At 40.8% G+C, this 25,033-nt stretch overlaps 1 protein-coding gene across 1 annotated transcript in view; it reads right to left on the bottom strand.

The window, feature by feature from the left end:
* Nucleotides 1-6,000: 6,000 nt before the first annotated feature.
* The window catches only part of trim23.L (tripartite motif containing 23 L homeolog), a 23,628-nt gene continuing 4,595 nt past the window's right edge, over nucleotides 6,001-25,033 (bottom strand). Inside the window, exons 4-11 of the mRNA XM_018265745.2 lie at nucleotides 22,409-22,687; nucleotides 20,275-20,457; nucleotides 16,746-16,961; nucleotides 14,887-15,021; nucleotides 13,366-13,495; nucleotides 12,427-12,537; nucleotides 10,379-10,503; nucleotides 6,001-8,490 (exon numbers count right to left, since the gene is read on the bottom strand). Of these exons, the coding sequence (XP_018121234.1) occupies nucleotides 8,311-8,490; nucleotides 10,379-10,503; nucleotides 12,427-12,537; nucleotides 13,366-13,495; nucleotides 14,887-15,021; nucleotides 16,746-16,961; nucleotides 20,275-20,457; nucleotides 22,409-22,687 (1,359 nt within the window). The 3' untranslated portion in view covers nucleotides 6,001-8,310. The remainder of the gene's footprint in view (nucleotides 8,491-10,378; nucleotides 10,504-12,426; nucleotides 12,538-13,365; nucleotides 13,496-14,886; nucleotides 15,022-16,745; nucleotides 16,962-20,274; nucleotides 20,458-22,408; nucleotides 22,688-25,033) is intronic.

Here is a 25,033-nt window from a genome sequence, read left to right as displayed (position 1 = left end):
GGTTCCTACGTCTGCTTTTAGTTTTAGGACTTGTGTTTATAGTCTGTGTTGCACCATGTTCTCCCCAATTAAAGGGGTTGTTCAGCTTCAAACAAATAATTGTTTTCAGCTAGATCACCAGAAATAACGACTTTAACCAATTACTTTCTATTTTCTATGTGTCCCCGTTTTTCTAATATTGACGTTTAATTTGAAGTGTAATTTTTCACCTTCTAAAGCAGCTCTGGGAGGGGGGGTCGTCGACCCTGTAAACTGTTCTAAATTGAAACATTTAGTTACCTTTGTCCCTGCTGAGCAGAATCTCTGGGTTTCATTAAAGGCAGCTGTTAGAATTGATACAATAGTTGCTAATTCGTGATGTGCTGGTCAGGATTTCCCCGGCCCTAACCTCCCCTCCCTTGGCCCGCGCCCACCTGCATCCGACTTCCACGTTGCTTTTATAGACCCGCCCCACTGATGACATCACAAAAGGGGCGGGGCGAGCATTCGCAGCGTCTATAAAAGACGAAGCTGGCATTTCGCCACCCGTGAGGTCGGCCCGAACCTGCCAACCTGCTGATAATGGCCGGCCCGCGCAGCGTCTATAAAAGACGAACCTGGAAGCCGCCATTTTTTAGGGAAGAGTGCGAGGTCGGCCCGACCCGCGGGCATCACTATTGCTAATACTCCAGAGAAGCTCCTGAGAAATGTATCAACTAAATATTGCAAAATTGTAATAGTTTAGAGTCTGCGCCTGAATTAGAGTGGCCAGACTCAAACACCACAGGCAGGGACATTAAATTTCAAATTTGGTTTTGGAAAAACAGTAAAAAATAAATAATGGAAAGTAATTGAAAAAAAGTCTTTATTTCTGGGGAACAATCTGGAAACAACTGAATTGTACCTACAATTGGGCATTTTCATTCACAGAATAATGGTGCCAATATGAATGATCAGTAGCCACCTTAGACTTGTAAGAAGAGTGAGAGAAATTTTCTGCTGCTATCACCCCAAACAAAGCAGCAGATCATTAATCCTGTTTACAGATATGGGACCTGTTATCCAGAATGCTTATGACCCGAATATGGGATCTTTCCGTAATTTGGATCTTCATAGCTTTAATCGACTAGAAAATCATATAAACATTAAATAAACCCAATAGGCTGGTTTTGCCTCCAATAAGGATTAATTAGTCAAATACAAGCTACTGTTTTATTATTACAGAGAAAAAGGTAATCGTTTATAAAAAAAAATTGTTTGATGATAATGGAGTCTATGGGAGACGGCCTTCCCGTAATTTGAAGCTTTCTGGATAACTGATCCAATACCTGTATTTACAATCTGTATTGTAGAGAACCATGTTCTGTGCTTGAGTTTCCTCCCACATTCCTAAACACACAGGCAACTTAACTGGTTCCTGATAGAATTGGCCCTACTGTGTGTGAAGTGATAGGGCTGTTAGACCGTAAGATCCACCCTAGAACCTATATTAGGAAATATACTCCAGCGAGCAAACTTGGTGTTTCTTGTTGCCCTAATAACCAGCGCTGGGTAAAACAAAGGCAGAAATGGACATTTCTCTTGTGATGATGATCAAAGGGGAGACCTCATGGACATAAATACTTCTCTTCCCAGCTACAATCCATTGGTAGAAGAGCTCACATGGCTAGAGATCCTCCTAAGGACAGAATAACTGGAGCCCCTCTCGTGACTCTCACAAACATAGACTTTTTGCTGAATTAGGCATCCAGCAGCCAAACCCTCATGGCCTTTCATGGAGGATTGGGTATTTGGCTGAAACTATAGTGCAGTGATGGGGGGCCGATTTCTTCACCAAATCTTTAGGTCACAAGCAGGTCCAGCTCAAGCCCTTCTCCTGCTCTCCCTGCGACCTAGCACTTATATTTATAGACTCGAGGCAGCCTTTTGTGACGTCACAGTGGGTCGGACGCGGGTCTATAAACGGGGGCAATAGCAGGTCGGGGGAAGGGTTAGGGTTGAGCGCTAGTGATGTGTGGGCTGGCCCGATACCCACGGGTTTGGGCCGATCTTGCACTCTTCTTCGCAGGCGGGTGTGAGTTGAGCTCTTCTACTGCTCTCCCCGCCCACCACCGTCAAATGCCGGCTTCAGGTTCTTATTTTATAGAAGCTGCACCTGCTTGCTCCACCCTTTTTGTGATGTCATCAGAGGGGCAGGCCGGCATGGGTCTATAAAAGGACCCCGGAAGTCGGGCTCAGGCAGGCATGGGTGGAGGGAGACTGGACGGGTCGGGAAATCACAAGAATTTCTTGACCTGCACATCACTACATCCCTGTACTACACTGCCATATAAAATGACACCCCTAGGTGGCAGTATCAGCTCAGTGAAGTCGGATGAGCGACACTAACAAACCCCAGTAACAAACAAATAAGATTATTAACAAAATATTCTATATCCTCCGTTTGTTCTTGTAAGATTGTCCCCAAATATGCTGAAATAAGCTGGTTAAGAAACACTACGGGGCATATTTATTATGCTGTGTAAAACGAAATTCGCCGAAAAAAATCGTGTAAAAGGCGGTGTAAAATAAATGGCCAATTTATCAACGTGTCTGGAATTTTACGAGAACGCCAGATTTTGCTGTCGCTATTTTTACATTGCTTCCGGCACAATTCACTCGAAAATGTTATGCTGATTTTTACACGGCGGTGTGAGATGTATTATCCTGCTGTTTTTAGCATCACATAATAAATATGCCCCTGTGCCTCCTCCCACTGTCCTGGTTTGGACCCAATAATCACATACTGTAATGGGATTTTAGGGGGCAAAAAAACACCTGTGGAGGTTTCCATTAATATATTATTATTATTTTAATATATTTAATATAATATTAAAATTATATTATGATTGGTTGCTATGGGCAACATCATCCGTGAATAAATACGACTTGTGTACCAAAAGGCATGGATTCTTAAAGCCACCATGTACCAATTTAAATGTATTCAGATATGTTCAGTTCTATCACTCCTGTCACACTGAGCAGAGATGTCTCTTATAAGACAACATCAAGCTCTTCCCCCAGACACAACTGTTACCGTCATATCAGCAGTCAAACTTGTTAAATGGGTTTTTCACCTTTAAAATAACTTTTAGTATGATGTAGAGAGTTATAAAGTTTTCATTTTTTATTATTTGTGGGGGGTTTTCGCTTTTTTTTTTATTGAGCAGCTCTGCAGTTTGCAGTTTCAGCCATCTGGTTGCTAGGATCCAAATTCCCCTAGCAACCATGCATTGATTTGAATAAGAGACTGGAATATGAATAGGAGAGGCCTGAATATAAGGTAATAAAAAGTAGCAATAACAATACAGCCTTGTAGCCTTACAGAGCATTTGCTTTTTACATAGGGTCAGTGACCCCTATTTGAAAGCTGGACAGAGTCAGAGGAAGACGGCAAATAATTCAAAAACTATAAAAAAAAATAATGAAGACCAATAGAAAAGGTGTTTAGAAACAGGCATTCTATAACATTACCAAGGGGCAGATTTATCAAAATATGAGTTTAGAGCTTAATAAAGTCCTATGGGTTTTTTTCAAATTTTGTTTATCAACGGGTGACAGTTAGAGCTCAACAATTAATAAATACAGTTCTAAAAACCCCATAGGAATGAATAGAACGTGGAAGAGTTTTTATTCATTAAAATCTAAACTCACATTTTGATAAATGTACCCCTAAAGATTAATGTAAAGGTGAACCACCCCTTTAATTTAAAATCTATAAAAAAGGAAATTACAAAAACGAGTCAGGACCTAAAATCGAGTGCTCGTGCATTATTGGACACAGAAATTCCATAGAATCCTACAATAGCAAATAGTAAGTTAAATGAGGTGCAGAGCTTGTTTTAAATCAGTTTTTGGGGGTCACAAAGCGGATACCCAGGGGTTGTTGTTCACCTTTGAGTTAACTTTTAGCATAATGCAGAGAGGGATATTCTGAGACCATTTGCAATTGGTTTGTCATTTGTGGTTTTTGAGTTAAGCTTTTTATTCAGCAGCTCTCCAGGTTCAGCAATCTGGTTGCTATGATCTAATTCCCCTAGCAACCACACATTGATTTGGAAAAGAGACTGGAATATGAATAGGAGAGGCCTGCATAGAAGGGCAAGTAATAAAACGTAGCAATAACAATACGTTAGTCGCCTTACAGAGCATTTGTTTTTTAGATGGGGTCAAAACAAGGCAAATAATTTAAAAAAATATATAAAAAAAGTAATAAAGACCAATTGTAAAGTTGCTTAGAATTAGCCATTGTAACATGCTAAAAGTTAACTTAAAGGTGACAAACGAGGGAAAGTTGTGCTCAGCACTAATTTTTAAAACCATTAGGCGGGGGTGCAACGAGGCTGTGAACTTAAAGGTGAACCACCCGTTTAATTTGGGGTCCCTGTGATAAGGGGGAGAGACTTTTGAACTTCCATGGGAACACAATGAGTGGAGCCGAGCTGCAAGGACAAGACGTTTATTCTTAGAAGCAGGAAATCGTTACATGAATTACAAGAGGAATTCTCAGATGTACAAAACAAGAGCCAGAAAAAGATCGGAAACAACAGAATGAAAAAGTTCTTAATACAATAGAGTAAACAGGCTCCCCATGCAACCCAATCCAAATTTAGTACCGACAAAGACTCCCTCTGTGGTTATAACCCAGGTCTGAGCACCTAATAAACAATACAGAACTATAATCAACTCTCGGAACTTTATAACTGTCGCCCCAAATATTCTCTCCTTTGTGATTTCTTCTCTTTCTTTTGTCTGGACAGAAATGCACCACATCCAGATTAGCTTTGGGCATCGGCTGAATCTCTGGTCCTGGATAAACGGAATCCTAAAATACCCCCTGACTTTAGATCATATGATGACTGACAATGACAATTATATATTTTGCATGCTGCAATTTTTTTAAAGAACTGGGGAGGGCGGCTAATTGTAAATTGGGTCTCGGATTCAGCCGAATCTTGTGGTGGATTAAGTATTGGGTTAAATCGTAGAATTCAGCATTGGTGCATCCCTAGACTAAGGGGCAGTTTTATCAAAGGTCGAGGTGAATTTCGAATGCAAAAAATTTGAATTTCACAATATTTTTTGTGTATTTCGACTAGGGAATAGTCCAAATTCTATTCAAAATATCAAATTTATCATGTACCGTCTCTTTAAAAATTCAACTTTGACCATTCGTCATCTAAAATCTGCCGAATTGCTGTTTAAGCCTATGGGGGACCTCCTAGAACCTATTTGGAGTCAATTGGTGGACTTTAAAAAATCTAAGGTTTTTTTTTGGGAAAAACTTCTAAATGAATTCGATCAAATGCGCAATTCCTTCAATTCGAATTCGGCCGAATATGGACCTATTCGACCCAAAAAAAAACTTTGACTTCATTTCAGTTGTTCTTTTTGAATTCGAATTTCGAATTTTTTTCAATTCAAAATTCGACCCAGCCCAAGGCAACCACAGCCCTTTAGCAGTAAAGATCTGTGTCTCCAAAGATGCCCCAGTAGCTCCTCATCTTCTTTTCTGCTGATTCACTGCACATGCTCTGTGCTGCTGTCACTTACTGAGCTTAGGGACCCACTCACAATATACAGTACATATAGAATAGAAATGTCACAATATAAGGCTGATTAGTAATTAATACAGATAATTACTACATGGCAGCACAGAAACCAGTGCAATTAGCATCAGCATTTAATAATCAGCCCAGTAGCATCAGTTTATATTACAGACCAACCTCATTTTCTGCTTGATAATTAGTGACGAGCCCTAAGCTTAGCTTCTCAACAGCTGCTCAGAGCCCACTGAGCATGTGAGTGTCACAGACACTTTCCAAGATGGTGACCCCCTGTGACAAGTTTGAAGTCCTGGATCATTGCTGCTATTGACAAGCTGAAACTTTAGGCTGGTGCAAGAAGTTCAGTATATAAAATTATATTTATTATTAGGGTTTAGTTCTCCTTTAAGAACAGGGGCCGTTTGTTGATGCTACAGGGCCGAGGCCTTTGCTTAAAAAACAATGTCAATCAGGAATATCCAGCTCACAGTTCTTGCCACTTTTTGCAAGATAAAAACAAGAGATGGGAGCGATGGCTTTACATTACAATGGACGGACTTTGTCACTCGCATTACCAAGTCTTACCATGTTCTCATCCTCATTCTGATCAGCTTGGAGACTACAGTGGGTTTCCATGGCTGAGTATATGGAACATTTATACTATAGCAGGGGGGCTGCAAACTGGACATGCCTGATGTCATACACAATGTAATTAAGCTTAGTGCCCCTCCCTCTGCCCCAAAACTGCCTGTGTGTATCAGGGAACACTGGGAGACATTCAGGGCGGCTGTGGGTATAGGGACGGGTATGACGAGCTTTTCTTATCTCTTTTCAACGCTATGGGGGTTATGTAATAAAAGGCACTAAGTTTGCCCAGGAGCAGTAACCCTTAGCAACCAATCAGCAGGTAGTTTACTGGTCACCTGTTTAAAAGCAACCATCTTATTGGTAGCTATGGGTTACTGGTGCCTTTTATTACATATAGGGGTATGAGCTTACCTAGGGCACTGCCAGATATTGAGCCTAATGTCACACGTTACGTTTTCTCTGCCACGCCAACACTTTCTGGGGCTCATTTATAAACGCTGGGCAAATTTGCCCCCTGGCAGTAACCTATTGCAACCAATCAGTGATTAGCTTTTTTCAGCCAGCTGCAGGCTGAGCACAGAACCTGCAGCTGAATAACTGGCCGGTTGCTATGGGTTACTGCCCAGGTGCAAATTTGCCCGGTGTTTATAAATGAGCCCCGTGTCCTAACAATTTGATGATGATTTATGCACACAGCTCTTCTCTTTCCATTATCTTGTGACATTGAGCTCATGTTCATAGAGCAGGTGCAATCACCAGGGTTCCGGTTCCAGACTCATGATGCCACTAAAAGCTCTAGATCATGTTTAATAATTGGATGTAGCTCTTAGAGCACAAGTTCCCACACATTACACGTCCATGGGCTGCTCTGTTGCCTATTCATCTATTTCATAAAGTGTCTGTCACTATAGACATGTAGTTGCGGAGTCATCAGAACATGTGCCGCCGCTGCTGGATGTTCCAGTTAAAAGCACATTAAGAGAAGCTTTATTTATATCTATATTTAGATCTATATTAATGACTGGGACCCTGGATGATCCCCATGCTACGCCACTGTGTTGTATCTATTTAAATCTAAGTCACGCCTCAAAGCTGCTGGGCTGGAGCCTCACTATTAACATTGTGCCTACAACACACACAGCACAGAAGCCAATGCTGAAAAAAGAAAATAAAGCCGCTCAACTACTCCACTTTTGTGCACCTTGTAAGCGACACGCTCCACTGCTTAAGCCACAAGCGAACGTTAAATTACCGCTACGCCACTTACACTGAAACTGTGTCTTTAAGACATGATACAGCTGGACTCAAAAGCATTTCTCTATATTCATGCGTTTTAAAAAATTATTTATTATATCATAGTGAAATGACAATAACCCCACATGGAGCCTAACGCATATCATTCTTACCCAGCACTTAGTCATAGGCGATCCCACTGGGTAAGCATGAAACGCGTTAGGCTCCATGTGGGGTTATTGTCATTTTAATATGATATAATAAATTATTATTTGAATATAGAGAAACTTTACCTCTTTCTGGTCACTAGAGGTCTCTATCATGCTGTAGTTTGTATTACACATTTAACATAGAGTTCTGTAGCCAAGACCTTTGTATGATGATACAGCTGGAGGCATGGATGGAAATGTCACACACAGCTTATTTGGACTGGTCATGGGTCCGCCTTTAACCCATTCATCGCCAAGCTGTGCCGCAGCAGTGGGTTCCGTATAACCTACGATGTTACGATTCCATGGCTAGTTTGGGAAAGGCTTTAATGTGTCGCTTAAATTAATACTGTAAGTGTAGTGTAAACATTAGACTGTTATACATATTAAATAAGAGCAACAATTTCTTACCTAGCGAATTAGTTGTATTTCCAACCTTCACAGTCAGGCATCACAAAAACTACTAAGTCCGGAGAGAGTTTTTGCACTAGCTCTAGCAAAGTGATGTAAAGAGATATGATTTCTAGCTGTCAATTAAGTTATGTTTTTATACCGGCCGTAACCAACCTGTGGTGCTCCCAGAAGGCCAACAATCACAGCGCCACTGGCTGGTTAGACATGATTTAGGCTATTCTCAAACAGGCCACCTTTATGTTAGCAGTCAGTAACCGCTACTCACACACAAACACACACTTGTTACTTGCCACTGGCTCCAGTTAGGCAACATCAAGCACACCAGCTGCCACCAGTTGCCTTGAGAGCCAGTCGAGACCATCGTAAAGCCCCATCCCACTCCTGGCATCACAGCCCTGTATGTACCAGCTGCGGCCACAGCACAGTTTGTGAAGACTCAGGAGCTCAGTCATTTCTTCCACTGAGAGGGAACCTGTGATATCCTGTGTAGAGAAGCAGACAGAACAGAGCATTCAATATGCAGCGCCCAAAATGCCAAGGTATACCCTGCATGCAGGTAAAAGAAAGCAAAACAATGCATCACTACTAAAAGTGTGTGTGGTTATTATTTACCCTTAGCCTGACTTAAAGCAACGTTGTCACCGTAAAACTGCCCTTTGATTAGAGCACTGCAAGATTAAGGGGCACCTGGAACACTATGGTGCAAGGGAGTCCTGTGAGTCCTTTGAGTTATGTTTTAGTGTGATGTAGAGAGTGATATTCTGGGACAATTTGCAATTGGTTTTCATCTTTTTACCATTTGTGGTTTTTGAGTTATTTAGATTTTTAGTTAGCAGCTCTCCAGTTTGTAATTTCAGCAATCTGATAGGTAGGGTCCAAATTACCCTAGCAACCATGTTTTAATTTAAATAAGATACTGGGATAGGAGTAGGAGAGGGCCTAAGTAGACAGATAAGAAATAAAAAGTAGCAACAACAATAAATTGCAGCCTTACAGATGGGGTCAGTGACCCCCATTTGAAAGCTGGAAAGAGTCAGAAGAAAAAGGCAAATCATTTAAAAACTATAAGAAATTAATAAAGGCCAGTTGGAAAGTTGCTTAGAAATTGCCATTCTATAACATACTAAAAGTTAACTCAAAGGTGAATCACCCCTTTAACACTGGTCTTGACCAGACAGTGGGAGTCATGTATAAAGTTTTTCGCAAATGGTTATATTGCCCATGTTTTTTCCTGAGTGTAAAATATTGCACTGCTCACAAATGAGATGGGCGTTTGCGTGAGTGCAGGCACTGTGCGAGGTCATTGTGCGCGAAAATAGCGTTGACAATAATTAAATTTGCGAAAACTGTTTTGCGAAAATTTTCTCCATGACCAAAGTCTCGACGAACTCAAATGCAGAGTGTTGCCATGCGATTTTTTGCCATGTGTAAGAAGTATGAGGATGTGGACATTCGCAGTGCGAAACAAAAAATTGCTCTTATCCAATATATCCATGTGCAGGGCAAATATATTCACTGTGCGAACCAATCTGCCCTGCATGAAGTTTATAAATGAGCCCCAGTAAGTACAAGTCTCCAGATGTATCTTGCGCCTACAGGTTCTCTCAGAATTGTATCCTGCAGGTGTGCCACCCCTTATGTTGCAGGTGCAGATTACACCCACTTGCAAGCTATTCACTTACCAGCACAAGTCTCTGCCCCTACTGTATCTGCCTCAAAAATGTGTACAAGTTTGCAGCGACTACAGTTACACAATAAAGGTGGCCATACACAGGCCAGGACTGGCAATCTGTATGTTCTGGCAAATGCCAGAGGGGCTGCTGTATGGTTCCATAGAAAGTTACTGTTTAGTGGGCTGGTAGGAAACTGTTTGGGCCTCTGTATACTTGGAATGCAAAGGCCTATTTTGACTCCCAGTCCAGACCTGGCCATACACAGGGATAGATTAAACTGCTGATTCGGCCCCTTCAAACCTAGCCAGCAGCTCATCTGAATGTGTATGGGCCCCCTGAGATGAACCTGCCCAAACAACATTTGCTGGAAAATCATTCAAATAATGGTGCAACTTGTTTAAAAATCCTGTTGGGGGCGTGAACCGCATTAACAAGCCAATCAACAGCTTGGAACAAGGTGGACATATCTTGGAAAGATCGCAATGATTTTTCAGTGTAAGGCCAGTTTAATTCTGGGAAGCAATGCAGCATTGTGGTTTAAATCAAGGCAATTGTTTTGTACTAAATGAGCACTAAGGTCTTTTGGTGTTGGGGGAATCAATACAGCCAATTCAGATGATAATTTATGTCCCTAGGCATGCTTTGATCATAAACTGCAGTTAATATTAACTATGCGGTTTCTGTCTGACTTCCTTACCTGTTTATTGGCAAATATTAGCAGCAGAGCATCTCTCAGTTCCTTCTCAGTAAGCAGCTTGGCAAGTTCACTGTGTGCTTCTGTGACTCTCTCCCGGTGACTGCTGTCAATCACAAACACCACCGCTGCACAGGGGCCACAGACAAAACAAGAGTGAGAATTGGGGAGTAATGATCTTATGAACAAACGAAATGGCACAGGTTTTAGGCTAAAGAAATGAATACATAGGTTATTAAAAGATACACCTACATCAAAGTGGTACTCAGGGGCAGAGTAAAAGAAACCCTAGGGCAATGAAGCAATGCTGGGGCCTCGATGTCTCAAAAGCTATCAAAAGATATCTAAATCTGAAGCCCTTCAGTTTGAGAACTATTTCTCCTGTCCTTTAAAAAGGAAAGCAGTTTATTGCTAATAGATTAGCCACAATAGTGCAAGCTATAACACTATATTTATTCTGCAGAATGCTTTAAGTACCTGAGTATAAGCTCTAGAAACTCTCTCTGTTTGTTTAGGATAGCAGCTGCCATATTAGCTTGTTGTGACATCACTTCCTGCCCGAGTCTTGCCCTGCTCCTTCATAGCTCTGTGCTCAGATTACAGCAGGGAGGGGAGGAAGAAAAATGGAGGGGGAGTTGGAGAGAGGAGCAAACTGAGCATGCTCAAGCCCTAGCCCTGGAGGTTTAAGCTGAAGGCAGGAAGTCTGATACAGAAGCCCATGAGTACACAATAGAAGGAAAGGAATGTGGGGTTTCTTTTGGCAGCTTTACTTTGAGGCTTTACTGGTATATTTAGGTGGACCTTTCTGATAAATCTTACTGATTTTTAGCCTTTCCTTCTCCTTTTACTGAAAGGGGATGGCATAAATTGGGGTAAAAAACATCCTTAATGTACATGCCACAAATTGCTACTCACTAATCAAATACCGTATATACTCGAGTATAAGCCGAGTTTTTCAGCCCCCAAAATATGCTGAAAAACTCTACCTCGGCTTATACTCGGGTCAAGCGCAAAAACGGTCGCCGGCTCCTAAGAATATTCGCCGGCGCCTAAGAATATTCGCCGGCGCCTTAGAATAGTAGCTGGCGCCTAAGAATTTTCGCCGGCGCCTTAGAATAGTAGCCGGCGCCTAAGAATTTTCGCCGGCGCCTAAGTATATTCGCCGGCGCCTTAGAATAGTAGCCGGCGCCTAAGAATTTTCGCCGGCGCCTTAGAATAGTAGCCGGCGCCTAAGAATATTCGCCGGCGCCTTAGAATAGTAGCCGGCGCCTAAGAATAGTCATCCAAAAACGAGATTGAAACTTACCAGAAGCTGCTGCATTTCTCACCCTCGGCTTATACTCAAGTCAATAAGTTTTCCCATTTTTTTGGAGATAAAATTAGGTACCTCGGCTTATACTCGGGACGGCTTATACTCGAGTATATACGGTAATGATTCCATCTTCCCTTAAACCAGCCCTAATGATCCTGCACCCTCTACTATATCCAGGTTGGTTTTGCCTTCACTGATTCAGAGATACTAAAAGGCAGAGCCTGAATCAGTGAATATGGTAGATATTTCTCACCTTTGTAAAAACATCCAAAAAGTAAATATACCGTAGAAAATAGTATGTACCAATGGAAGCTAGGCCTCGTACCTATAAAAGTGCTTTGCTACACTTTCCAGGGATTATTGCACAACATTGCACCAAGTGCATAAAATGATCTCACTCAGCCCTGTGGTTGATGAACAATGATCGGAGAAAACATTAATCTTGAGGTACAGAAGATGAATCAGGATGATGAAGGGAGGGTGTTCCCCTACTGCAGAAAACTGTGTGTGTGCAGATTTGTGTATAAAAGTTGCTCGCACACTAGTCATGTCCACAGGAGGGACCAAAAAAAGTGGCCTCTAGGGACATGTGGGGATCAGATGTAGCAAATACTACTGAAAAAATAATTAGGAAAATCATATCAGCAAAATACAGAAATCACACATTAAATGGAATCTGGTCTGTAGCACATCTGCCCAAGGCTCAAAAGAATGAGACCTCAGAGCTTGACGTCCTCACCTTGGGTATTCAGGTAATAATGTTTCCACAATGGCCTAAGTTTGTGTTTCCCTCCAACATCCCAAATTGTAAACTTCAGGTTTTTGTATTCGACAGTCTCGACATTGAAACCTTAAAAACAACAAGATTTCTGTAAAGCAATAACCATTGGGGATAATATACAGGAACATTAAAACCAACTGGTATCACAGCAGTAAGTAAAGCAGAATGGCTGAGTATCTTTTAGCACAGGTGTATATGCCATTGTTCCCAGCCAATTAAAAAGAAGAAACAAGCCCACAAGGGCTCTTACACACTGACGTTTTAACCATGTGTTTGCCATTTTGTGAGTTTCACCATGCGACAACACAGAAGTGAATGTATTGCAGTCTTGCCAATGAGTCTGTATTAACAGGCCACACTTGCACAGAATGCAAATATAAGTGGACAAAGCCCCTAAACTTATTTCACACACGGGGGGAGTAGGGTGGGAAGGAGGCAAACATATTAAAAGTAAATTTCTACATAATTTATCTAGATTAGTAACAAGCCACTCTCTGGAACACTAATTCCTGCTTTGCAGCTCTCTTGGTTTCCACTGATTGGTTACCAGGCAGTAACCAATCAGAGACTTGAGGGGGGGGCCACATGGATCATAACTGTTGCTTTTGAATCTGAGCTGAATGCTGAGGATCAATTACAAACTCACTGAACAGTTATGTCCCATGTGGCCTCCCTTAAAGTCACTGACTAGCTCAGAGTTATAGAGCTGAAAAGCAGGAAGTAGTGTTCTGGCTATTATGTTACACACCCAGTCACTCCAGCCTTTATACATTACATTTTTGACTAAGTATATTAGAAACGTTTTTTATTTTGCACAGCCTGTCTATTTACAAAGTTTTTATTTTTACACTGAACAACTCCTTTGAGAGCAGCCTATGGATATCAGACACTACGCACCAATTGTTGGGATGGGTTGCATGAATTCGTCTTGTTTTAGCTTAAACAAAATGGTGGTTTTTCCTGCTCCATCTAATCCCAAAGTCACAACCCGGATTTCCATTTTTGGGCCGATATGGACTCTATTATCCTACAAATTAAAGGACAAAATAAACAAGATTTCAGTTTTCTAAAGCACCAATAATACATTTCCCTGCATTACTTTTACAAAGATAGACAAGAAAGCAAACCTTGCCACAAGCAGGTTAGTGATGTGTGGGCCAGTCTGATACCCTCGGGTTGGGCAGGTTCGGCTGAGCTCTCCTGCCTGCTCTCCTGCCTGCTCTCCTGCCTGCTCTCCTGCCTGCTCTCCTGCCTGCTCTCCCTACGCGCGACCTTAAACTACTAGCTTCCTGCTTCTGTTTTATAGGCACGTGCTTAACCCACCCCCTTTGTGATGTCATCGCTTGGGGGGGCCTATAATTAGTGTGGAGGAGGCGGGCTCGTGTCAGGCTAGGTGAGGGTAGGGTCAGGTGCTGGTCGAGAAAACCCCCCCCAACCCGCACATCACTAAAGCAGCTCTACTTGAACAAACTCAGATATTCCTGATGGATTTGTATGACCACCCGGGAGTCTTCTAAACAAACAAGATGTGCGGCAGAAAGATCAGAGCAATCTAGTTATCTACATGCCTAACCACACTGCTATATCTGACAGAAAGACTCTTGGGCCAGGAGGAAAGAAATCACATCCCATATGTGTGGCAGGAGATCCCTCGCGACTGGAGGGACAGAACAGGCCCAACTACAAACAGAGAAAAGAGACACATACAAGAACTCTGACTACTAGAGTGCTGCAGGGGATGCTGGGATGAAGCTAACTAGGCAAGGACTGAGTAAGGCACCAGTAAGGGGTGTAGAAGGTGAAAGTCAGAGAACATAAACAGGACAAGACAAGGAGAACAAAACAGGACAAGAGTTGGCAAAGATCCACTTGTTTTGCAGACTCCCCAAATAAGCAGATCTTGCTGTGTATATCTACTTTTAGAAGTAGAAGACATTTTCATAGCATAAAGTAATTATTGTGCATTGTTTTCCAGTTGCTTAATCTATTTTAGTTAGTGTTTGGTGGAAGGCCAATTTGGAGCAAGAATGTGGAAGGCCAATTTGGAGCCAGAATCACCAAGTTAGTTAGGAGGTCTATTCTCCGTGTTTGCACAATGACAATGCACATTTTGAACCATTTTTTTCCCTATCTGAAGTTTTGGGATCATGTGACGACATATTTAACAACATTTAGCCAAATAATTTCTATTAGATTGAAGCCTGTGGTTTAGCTGAATCACTTGAGAACACATTTTATTTTAATTTATTTTCACTTTACCTCTGCAGTAAGAAAAACCCACAGTCCAGTATTCCGCCTACATGTTCCTGTACTTTGACCCCAATATATTTTGCTGCAAAAGCTTCCCCCATACTGCTGCACAACATGTCAAAAACATAATCCTGCCAGCCCACTGACATTCCATAGAGCACTACATACCTTTGTGAATGTGACAGGGATACTGGAGTCCAGCTGAATGTGATCTGCAAGCTCTGTAAACTGCTGTTGCTGTTTCTGTAGCGTCTCTAGAAGTCGAGTGATCTCCTGCTTGGCTAACACCACTCTGCAGTCATCCTATGGCCAAACAATAATGGGTCACATAATATTTTGACACTTACCCCATATGTAATGAAAGCTGCTATGGGTTATTTTTCCGGGGCAAACTTACTGTTTTTTATTACATAAAACCTTTAGTCTGTAGTTATAAACAAAGTAAGTGATAGTGTGCCTGATGTGTAACCTAATATTCTATTACGCTCCATGACTTTGGATTTAACATTGGTGTGCTCTCAACACTCGGCATTCTGCAGAGAAAACTTCGGAAGCAGACCGTTGTTTTCGGCGCATGCGCAGTTGGAGTAATATTCCGGTCCCGTACAAATGCGCATGCACTGAAATGCACTAAAAATGTCACGAAAATTTCCAAAATTTCTATTTTAGTTAGTGTTTGGTGGAAGGCCAATTTGGAGCAAGAATGTGGAAGGCCAATTGGAGCCAAGTTAGTTAGGAGGTCTATTCTCCGTGTTTGCACAATGACAATGCACATTTTGAACCATTTTTTTCCCTATCAAGTTTTGGGATCATGTGCCGACATATTTAACAACATTTAGCCAAATATTTTCTATTAGATTGAAGCCTGTGGTTTAGCTGAATCACTAAAAATGATTTCCCTTTTCTCTGTAATAATAGAACAGTAACTTGTACTTGATCCTAATTATTGGACGCCGGCGACTATTCTTGGACGCCGGCGACTATTCTTAGGCACCGGCGACCGTTTTTGTGCTTGACCCGAGTATAAGCCGAGTTTTTCAGCATATTTTGAGGGCTGAAAAACTCGGCTTATACTCGAGTATATACGGTAATAAATCCTGATTGGAAGTGAAACCAGCCTATTGGGCTCCTTTATCTTTTAAATGATTTTTTAGTAGACTTAAAGAGGTTGCTCACCTTTAAATTTACTTTTAGTATGAAGTAGAGAGTGACATTCTGGGACATTTTGCAATTGGTTTTCATTTTTTATTATTTGTGGCTTTTGGGTTATTTAGCTTTTTCATCAGCAGAGTTTGTAATTTCAGCAGTCTGGTTGCTAGGGTCCAAATTACCCTAGCAACCATGCACTGCTTTGAATAAGATACTGGAAAATGAATAGGAGAGGGACTGGATAAAAAGATGTGTAATAAAAAGTAGCAATAACAATAAGTGTGTAGCTTATCTTACAGAGCAAGATGGGGTTAGATGGGGTCAGTGACCCCTATGTGAAGGCTGGAAAAAGTCAGACGAAGAAGGTAAATCATTAAAAAGCTATAAACAATAAAGACCAATTGACAAATTGCTTAGAATTGGGCATTCTATAACATACTAAAAGTTTACTTAAAGGTGAACCATCCCTTTAAGGTATGGGGATCCAATTCACCAATTATCTGGAAAACCCAGGTCCTGAGCAGTCTGGATAACAGGTCCTATAGCTGAATATATATATATTTTTTCAGAAGCGGTCATGTCACCATCTTCATAACAAACACAAAAAGCTCCTTCTCTTGCTTGTGGTCTGTTATAAGTAAATGAAAATGCCGAGGTCTTGAACTAGTTCTATGTCTTTTACTGATCTTTTCTGTACAAGCTGCTAATATGTTATGTGCAGTAACCAATGTAAACATGTAAAGCCCAAAAGGGAATGGAATTGGTCAACTGAAACCATATGTATGTGTGTAATTTTGCACGAAGGTGTTTCCTTAGAAGCCTTTAGCAAAGCAGCTGAGAGTGCTGAGAGTGCCGAGAGTGCTGAGAGTGCTGGATACCTGCTGCAAAGCCTTCTCACAGTGCAGACAAGCAGTTGAGACTTCAGACAAGAGAATGGTCATGTTTTCTTGTTGTTGCCGCAGCCACATCAGCTGTTCTCTCACGTGTGCATCGACGACACTGAGGGCCATTTCTTCCTGACGGCAAAGTGTTTCATGTAGGTCGGAGAAATAGGCTCGGACACAGGAGCGGGCGTTCTCTGCAGTTCCTGGAACCTAACCAATGACACAGAATCACAAGATCAGATCATTGGATGTTTAAACCAAATGTATCAATGGCTTGTGGACAAGCACAAAGCATGTATAGAAGCCATTACTGATATTAAACATTATGCATAATAATTCTATGTACAAATATCCAGAGTGAAGGGTAAAAGTGCAGCCATTTTGCAGTAATAAAGGTGTACTGAAGGGATGTGTACATAAGAGTCCTGCGCGGAACCAATTTCTAAGACCCGGACCCGACCTGAACCGGCATATTTACCCACTTTGATCCGTTACCCGACCCGGACCTGCAACTGCCGTATCAGCAACCCGCTGACCACCATCAAACTGGAAGTGATGTTGCTGCACACCGGAAGTGACATCATCAAAAGTGGCTGAGAGGGACAGAAGCGCGCCTTGTGATGTAAGAGAGCTGTGAAGTCAGATGGGAGGGGGAGAAGAGTGGAGGGAAAGCTGCTGGGAGAGAGCTGAAGCAGGAAGAGACCCGCAAACCAACAGACCCGCATCTATACCCGCACCTGAAATGCCTCCCCTCATTCCGCAGGGTACCTGCTTTTTTTGTGGGTAACCCGCGGTACCCAACCCGCTGCAGGACTCTAGTGTACATGCACTGAGTTTGGGATAGAGAGTGAGAGTTTGGATACAAATGGTTAAACTGGCAGGACTTCAGATCCATAAATTTATATTTAAACACGTATGCAAGTTTTGGAAATGTGACAAGGTGCAAGTTCATAGTGGGGTAATGGGAAGATGTATTGTCTCAGCCTGACAAAGGCGCTGCATTTAAAAGTTTAGTGTGTCTTGTGCACAATACATTTTGGAATCAACCCACTTTGACTTCACTTGGGAAGGCACATTTATCAAAGGTCAAATTCATATGAGTTTTTAAAAAACTCCTCTAAGCTCCCACAAATTAGACTAATCAAAATTTATTTTAAAAAAAACAGACATTTTTCAAATTCGGATGAATGGAATCGATTCCAATTCGATTCAAATTTTAAAAACGCAATTTGAGGTTTTTTTCTTCGAAAAAAAACTGGAGTGTCAGTAAGGCTGCAAACAACTCAAAATTGATCCCTGGACCTCTCCCACTGACTTAAACAGCAATTCGGCAGGTTTTAGGTGACGAATAGTCGAAGTTGAAGGCCAGAGTACGATAAATCTCGGAAATTGAATTAGATTTTTTTTTAAAAAACTTTAAACAAATTTGAATAACGCCCTAATAGAATTTGACAGTTTTGACAATAAAAAAAAACGCATTTTTCAAACTCGGATGAATGCAATCCAAAAACTCCAATACAATTTTAAAAACTCAATTTGAGTTTGGGATGGGATTTTCTTGAGGCCCCAAATCTGCAAGTCTATAATGAGGAGACATTTCTCCCACTTACTGGCCTTTTAGTAGATATAAGAATGGGTGCTACAGTTTGGCACATTTTTGTAATTCAGCAGCCAAACAGTTGTAAGCTGTCCTTCCTAAACGGAGAATGTGACATAGCAATACTCTTTGTAGCAGCAAAAATGCTTTGTGGTAGTGAGGGTTTATAGTAATATGAAGTGTTCCGCACGTAGGTAAATCCAACACCATCAGAAGCAACACAGAACTGCGTCTTTTGTTGAACAGTGGAAAATAATATTAAAGGGGATGTTCAGCTTTAAATTAACTTTTAGTACTATGTAGAGAGTGATATTCTGAAATAATTTGCAATTTATTTTCATTTTTTATTAGTTGTGGTTTTGAGTTGTTTAGCTTTTTATTCAGCAGTTCTGGTTGCTAGGGTCAAAATTACCCAAGTAATTATAAAAAAAAATAATAAAACGTGAATAGGAGAGGCCTGAATAGAAAGACGGGTAATAAAAAGTAACAATAACAATACATTTGAAGTCTTACAGAGCATTTGTTTTTTTAGATGGGGTCAGTGACCCCCATTTGAAAGCTGGAAAGAGTCAGAAGAAGAAGGCAAATACTTAAATACTTGAAAATTATAAGCAAAAAATAAAGGCCAATTGAAAAGTTGACTAGAATTAGCCATTCTATGACATACTTAGGGGCAGATTTATCAAAATGTGAGATTAGAGCTCCACTTTCTATTCATTCCTATGGGATTTTTAGAATCGTATTTATCAATGCAGCTCACCGTTTGATAAATATGCTTTTAAAAATCCCATAGGAATGAATAGAAAGTGTTGAAATTTTTCTGTGGTGAGCTCTAATTTTAATTTAAGCCAGAAAACAATGGGTTCAATAAACTTAGAGCCAAAAAACACATTTTGAAAGTGTAATAACCACTTTTTCTACCTGCATAAAAGAATAGTCATCATTTTAGTTGTGTGTGTAGCTACTGTCTTGCAGTGAAATGATGTTTGCTGCCTGTCTGTATGGCTGAAACTGAAACATGATCTCTGCTCCTGATCTAAATAGTCTGTTATTTCTTTATAACCCTGCAACCCAGAGAGATAAAAAAGGTATAATTATGGATCATCACATTTAACATATACAGTACTTCTGTACGTGTTGCTATACAAAGATCCAATAGACAGACAAGCAGATATTTGGCCAGTGTGGCCACACATATGCCAGGTCAAATCAATTGCTGGCCCATGGGGCCAATGACTGGACGCTAACATGGGCCTATACAGACCTGTAGGGAGAGGACCACGCCTGGTTGTGTTCCTTATATATGTATGTATAAAATAAATATAGAGATTTATTATGTAACTAAATGGCATTAAGCTCTCAGATACATATAGCACAATAGTCATATACCACTTAAAGGAGAACTAAACCCCCCCCAATAAGAAAAGCCCTATCTACTACCTTAGATAGTCCCCTCTCCCCTGCTTCCAGAAAGTGCCCCTGGACAGCACGCTCACTTATGTATGCAGAGTAGCGAACCGGAACTCATGGGCATAATCTTCCGGGTCTTCGGTCTTCTTCGAATCCTCATCCTTCCCTTCGGCAAACACGGCTAGGTAAGCTGATTGGGAGATTGGCAATGTCCGCAAATTTCAGCGAATGCGCAGTTGTCGAAAACAGGCAGATTGCTCCAACTGCGCATGCGACGACATACCGATCTCCCAGTCAGCTTACCGGGGACCCTGAAGATGGATGCCGTGAAGTCCGTTGCCAGAATCTGCGACAAGTAAGTATAAAGTATGGGGCATTTCCCCAGGGAGGCAGTTAGCCTGGGGGGAGGGGGGTATACGGGTTTTTTTTTCTACAGTTTCCTTCTCCTTTAATTCAGCAATAAAGCTTTTAAAATGTGAAGTTGAAACCCCTCCAAAAAAACAAAAGAATAATTACATGTTCTGTGTGAGCCATTCCGATTCCATCTTCTACAATCTGCTCCCCTCCTTCAATTTGCTGAACGATGCCAGTCAGTTTTCTGGAGTACTCGGAGATCTCCTCTGTAAACGACCTTATACAGTGGGCCATGTCCAAAATAGAAGCACGGATCTGGCTGGCTTCCGTTTCCAAAACAGCATGCTTAGCAAGAGAAAGGTACATGGAACTCCCATTACAAGATTATTTCATTACCAACAGCACAATATGTTGTTTTGTAGTACAGAGACCCCCAACCAGTAGCTCATGAACGACATGTTGCTCTCCAACCCCTTGGATATTGCTCCCAGTAATCTCCAAGCAGGTGATTATTTTTGCATTCCTTGGAGGCAAGTTTTAGTTGTATAAAAACTAGGTGTACTGCCAAACAGAGCCTCTAATCCACATAAGGACTCACAAAAATCCAATCACAGCACTTACTTTCTGCCACCCAGGAAAATTTGTTATGCTTGTGTTGCCCCCAACATCTGAATGTGGCTCGTGGATAAAAAGGGTTGAATAGTGAATATATTAAATATCACAGAAATATAGTCCCCTAAATCCAACTGAATGCATATATAATGTTTTGTCATACAACATATCCCTTGTGAGGTGTCTCAACAGGGCTGTTAAAGTTTTGGGAACTACTTTCAGGGGGTTATTTACTAAAACTCGAATTGATGTCATATTTTTATTAAACCAAGCTCGATCAAACTCCCATCCATGATTTTATCTTATTTATCAATAAAATAGCTCAAAAAAGTCGGGTCGGGAAAAAACTCGCGAAACCCCAAATCATACACATTTATTCGGATTTAACGCCAGAATCACTCGGCCGAAATCCCCCGAATTTATCAGATTATCAGGAAAAAACCCCAGCACAGATCATGATATCTTCAAATTGTAAAAGGGACATCTGCCATTAACTTCTATATGACCTCGAAACGTTTGAGATGGCGGATTTTCAGATTCTGACTTTATGCAGCGTCAGGGTATAATAAATCTCTAAAAAAACCTTGACCAGAAAAAAATCAAGGTTTAGTAAATAACCCCCTAAATATTCACCGTCTCACAAGCGATACAATTTTGTCACTTTGTTTCCAGACATTTACATTGGGCCTGCCATTTTGTTGGAAATTTTAGTACTGTACCAAAGAAATGTTTGGTGGGGACGGTCGTACGGTGAAATGACAAAAACGCTGCCAACGCCATAAGTACCTTTTGTGTTTCCTGTCTGTGAGGACTTTTTGGCTTGTGTACAGCTAATGAAATATAAGAATTTGAGGCTACTGTCAGTAACAGACAAGTCAAGAAAATATTGCATTTGGTGATGTAGGTATGTGGGATAAAATGCTAGCAGCAGATGTTCTAAATCCGAAAAATTTGTGCTTCTTTAGTATGAAATCGTAATTTTAAAAAAAATATGAATTTTTTGGAATTTATTATACCCCGAGGATGGGGAAAGTCAGAATCCATAAATCCGGCATCTCAGACCTGCTGAGGTTGCATATAAATCAATGGGAGTAGTCCCAAAGATTTTTCAATCTGCAATGGGTTTCGTGCAATAATCAAAGTTTTCGGGCAAAAATCCAAATAAATCAGTTTTCGGGTTTAAATTCCGAAAACAAAATTTTCGCAAAAGTGTATTGATAAATACGGAGAAAAATCCCGTACGGATTTGGTCTGAGTTTTTTTTAGATCATATTGAGATAAATTCGGACTTTGATAAATGAGCCTCCCCATGTATGAAGAGCAAAATTAGGGAAAAGAGCCTTTATCTGGAAAACCCCAGGTCCCGAGTATTCTGGATAACAGGTTCCATACCTGTATATCTCAGTGTGGTTGAGCAGAAGCTGACTCTTGAGTTTATTTATTTTGCATACTTGAAACTTGAATTGCTCTAATACATTTCCTTTATTTTACACCAGTTTTTCTGCTTCCCAAGTAAACTAGAGTTTCTATTGTAGTTTCTAACAAGGTATACACACGCCATCAAGATGAATTTCTGACATCTAGCTCTGCATCCCTGGGAAATTTCTAGCCCTCCAAATAAAATATGTATTCTTTCTTAATAGCATCCCATTGATACGTCTACAGTTATTCTGCCGAAACCTACCTTGTGTCCTTGATGTTTTCCATATTCTTTGCAGACGCAGCACATGAGGGGACTGGTCTGGCAGCCATCTTCCAAACATACAAACTCAATGGCATGGACTTGGTGCTGGGAGCACAGAGTCTTTTCATAAGGCTTGTCAGCTAAAGGTACACGTCGGTGCTTGGCCAGTGTTTTAGTGGAATGTGTATGTAAGGAGCAGTCTGCACAGAGATGAGTTGCACAGACTGTACAGTACACAGATGCCACATGAGCTTCATCTTCATCACAGCGCACAATGCTCTACAGAATGAAAACAACACTGCTGCTTAATAACCATGATATTCTAAAAAATAAAACATTCTAAAACACTAAAGAACATCCAGTGAGTACATAATAAAACAGAACATGTACCATTTACAATTTCTCCAGTATATCCAAGGATAAAATTAGAATAGAATATCTAGAGTGTAGGTTCCCAAACTGTGAGACTGGGCCCACAGAGGAACTAAAGCATTGACCTTTGTGGTGAGATATAGGTATAAGCTGATTTGCATAACTGCCCAAGACTGTGCTCTCATTAGACTGAGCATATCATATGATAACAATCTCAGATTATCTTGCAGTCCACTCGCATGCACTCCTTCACCCCCGCCACACTAGATGAAGTTAGCAAACTTCTAGCGTGCTCAAAACCCACAACCTGCTCATCTCCTTTACCCAATATCTGATGCACTTTCTCCTGCACTTACCCAGCTATTTAACCTTTCCCTTTCTACTAGTACTTTTCCATCTTTATTCAAAATAATCCTCAAAAAACCTTCCCTTGATCCCAGCTCTCCTGCCAACTATTGTCCAGTTTCCCTTCTCCCATTCACATCCAAATTACTGGAAAGTCTTGTTTACAAACACCTGGTCCAACATCTCACTCACAACTCCCTTATCAACCTGCTGCAATCTGGCTTCCGCCCAACACACTCAAATGAAACTATATTCACCAAAGTAACCAATGATCTTATACTGGCGAGTCTAAAGGTTATTATTTCATATTAATCCTTCTAGATCTCTCTGCAGCCTTTGATACAGTTGACCACCCGCTCCTCATAGACATACTACACTCAGCTGGCATTCGTGACACTGTTTTTTCATGGTTTACATCTTATCTGTCTGACCGTTCCTTTAAAGTTGCCTTCTCTAACTCTACTTCTACTATTTTCCCTCTCTCTGTCGGAGCTCCTCAAGGCTCTGTTCTAGGCCCTCTGCTGTTTTTACTACTTCACTAAGAAAACGTATTTAGTCGTTTGGACTTCAGTATCACCTTTATGCTGATGACACCCAACTCTACTTGTCTACTCCCGATCTTTCTAATTCTGTCCTATCCCAAGTTACAAAGACTGTCTCTCTGCTGTCTCCTCCTGGATGTCACAGCGCCACCTGAAACTGAATCTTTCAAAAACAGAACTCATTATATTTCCTCCAAGATCCTCCCCTGTCCCTCAGATATCACTCACCGTAAACAACATCACCATTCACTCAACCACACAGGCACACTGTCTAGGAATTATCTTATCTGTCTTTTTCACCACATATTCAAACACTCACAAAATCTTGTTGTATTCAGCTAAGCAACATTGCCCGAATACGACCATATCTCAGTTTAGAATTAACCAAAACACTTACTTATTCAGTGTCTTATTTCCCGCATTGATTACTGCAACCTACTCCTTGCACGTGTTCCAAGTCACTTTTCACAACTCCAATCTGTTCTAAATGCGGCTGCCAGATTCATTCATCTATCTTACCGCTCAACATCAGCTGCTCCCCTATGCATATCCCTTCACTGGCTCCCAATCCTGTATATACCCAAATATTTCTATGAACAAATAAGGTGAAGTTTGGGTTAACGCTGATTTGCAGCTGTTCTTGAAACTATAGCAAAATAACTGATAAAGAAATGCTTACATATATTTGAAACTTTGGTATTAGGTAAGGGGCTGACCCTGGCCAAATCTAGGACAAAAAGGGGCTTGATCTAAAAAAAATTTTTAGATACTCAAATACTTGGATTTAATATAGTTTGTTGTGTGTAGAAAGCTCTTACTGTGAGCTCAGAAGTTTCCTTCTTAAATATACAAAAGGGAACCCAACATGATATTCTCTGTGTGTATGTTATCAGCAATGGCAAATATAAGCAGGTTTAAAAAGAGTCCACTTTGCTAAAGATTTTGCAAAAAACAACAACTTTTTCTGTGTTTCACATATTGACTTCTTTTTCCTGCAACTCCTAGTCTTGAAATGTTAAAGGAAAACTATACCCCCCAAACAATGTAGGTCTCTATTAAAAGATACTGAGTAAAACAGCTCATGTGTAAAACCCTGCTTCATGTAAATGAACCATTATCATAATAATATACTTTTTTAGTAGTATGTGCCATTGGGTAATCATAAATAGAAAATTGCAGCACAGATAGAGTCACGAAATGGTGGTTCAAGGCAAGAGATGTAAAAGGGCAATATTTATGTAAATATATATTCCAGTTTGGTAAGATTCTTTAATATGTCATTCAATTTGATATCAACTATCTGTTGCTTAAGTATTCATTTTGGGGGTATAGTTTTCCTTTAACTGCCATCTGGTTGCTATGGCTT

This window comes from Xenopus laevis, chromosome 1L, assembly GCF_017654675.1.
Source record: "Xenopus laevis strain J_2021 chromosome 1L, Xenopus_laevis_v10.1, whole genome shotgun sequence".
Lineage (NCBI taxonomy): Eukaryota > Metazoa > Chordata > Amphibia > Anura > Pipidae > Xenopus > Xenopus laevis.
The sequence above is the reverse complement of the archived record's forward strand: the minus strand, read 5'-3'. Positions and strand labels throughout refer to the sequence as shown.